Source organism: Corvus kubaryi, unplaced genomic scaffold (assembly GCF_017639235.1).
Source record: "Corvus kubaryi isolate FWS band 111438036 unplaced genomic scaffold, C.kubaryi_AGA036_p1.0 37265, whole genome shotgun sequence".
Taxonomy (NCBI): Eukaryota; Metazoa; Chordata; class Aves; order Passeriformes; family Corvidae; genus Corvus; species Corvus kubaryi.
The window spans coordinates 1,802,330-1,803,679 of record NW_024581080.1 but is presented as its reverse complement, the minus strand read 5'-3'; the positions used below and the strand labels follow the sequence as shown (position 1 = coordinate 1,803,679).

At 44.2% G+C, this 1,350-nt stretch overlaps 1 protein-coding gene across 1 annotated transcript in view; it reads right to left on the bottom strand.

Annotated features, from left to right (window-relative positions):
- Positions 1 to 922: 922 nt before the first annotated feature.
- Positions 923 to 1,350, bottom strand: part of PEBP4 (phosphatidylethanolamine binding protein 4) — a 33,697-nt gene continuing 33,269 nt past the window's right edge. The window contains exon 4 of the mRNA XM_042024832.1: positions 923 to 1,350. This exon is cut by the window's right edge and continues 70 nt beyond it. Coding sequence (XP_041880766.1) covers positions 1,322 to 1,350 — 29 coding nt within the window. The 3' untranslated portion in view covers positions 923 to 1,321.

Genomic DNA, 1,350 nt, shown 5'->3' with positions numbered 1-1,350 from the left:
CCCCCCCCACTGCACCCCCAGCCGTGGGGACCGAGCCGAGGTGGTTTTGTCGTGGTGTCCTGCCAGAACGTGGCTGATTTTTGGCGGTTTCTTGTGCATTTTGTGGGATTTGGGGGATTTAGACGCATTGCTGTGTGTGTAGAGGAGAGATACACATACACACACCCACGGGGATAGAGGGGATATATTTATCCCATCATTATAGGGATCATATCAATATATACGTTTTATATAGAATATTCCATGGAATCAGGGAGCGTCTCACGTTGGAAGGGACCATCAGGAGCATCGAGGCCAAATCCCTGCTCGGATATGTGTGTTTATATTTATAAATGTATTTATCTTGTGATAAGAAAGCTTGAGGAATAGTTGGGATCAGCCCCATCCCTGGCAGATGGGGAAAACCCTTTTCCCTTCCCAAAAATCTCCTTTTTCCCGCCCTCTTGCATGGCCTGACACGGAATTTTTGACCTTCGAGATCACAAACCGCCAGGAAATAAAACCCCACCTTCCATTCGTGCTGGAGGTTTGAATCCCACATTTCCCTTCTTCGCTTAAAGGATTTTATACTCGGCCGCCCCCCCCCCCCCCCAAAAAAAAAAAAGGGAAAAAAAAAGGAAAACCTCAATAATTTAATAATTAGCAAGAGGGAACGGCTCCGAAGGATCTGTGTGCAGAAGGAAACCCAGGAGCTTGGGCTCCTTTGCGTTTGGTAAATATTAAAATTAATGAGAGACTTCCAGGACCCTGTTGTTAGAAATGCAGAAGGGTTTCTGGGAAGGATTAAAACACAAAACAGCACCAAAAAAACCCCCAAAAAACCCCCAAGCCCTGTACACAAATTCCCGCAATTATTCCCGACGCTTCCTATTTTTCAGCCAATTATGGAATTCATGGAAAGTATTAATATCCAGTTTTAATTTGCTTAATATGCCCATTAACAATAAAAAGTCTAATTAAGGTATCTGTACAAAGAGCCCTCAGCAGTAATTTCAGAGAATAATAGAGGAGAACGACGCGATATTTCTTGTTAAATGCACGCTGCAAATTAATTGATATCTTAATTAGGCTTTAGTACCCAGATTATCAGTTAGATTGATTTAGGGCTGCAGCATCTCGTGTTTCGAAGAGATAAAAGCAAGCGGGAGGGGAACAAACTGCTTCCCCAAAATATTTCTGGGAGCGAAGCCACGACACGCTGGGACGGGGGGAAGGACTCGTCCCGTGGACACAGCACTGGGAAGCGCCACCGCTCATCCCAAACTCATTTCTTCCCAGTGTTTTCTCACCGATTTCAAACCATTTTAACCCCCCCAAGAATTTAAAAACTAGAAAAGGAATTGAGATTTT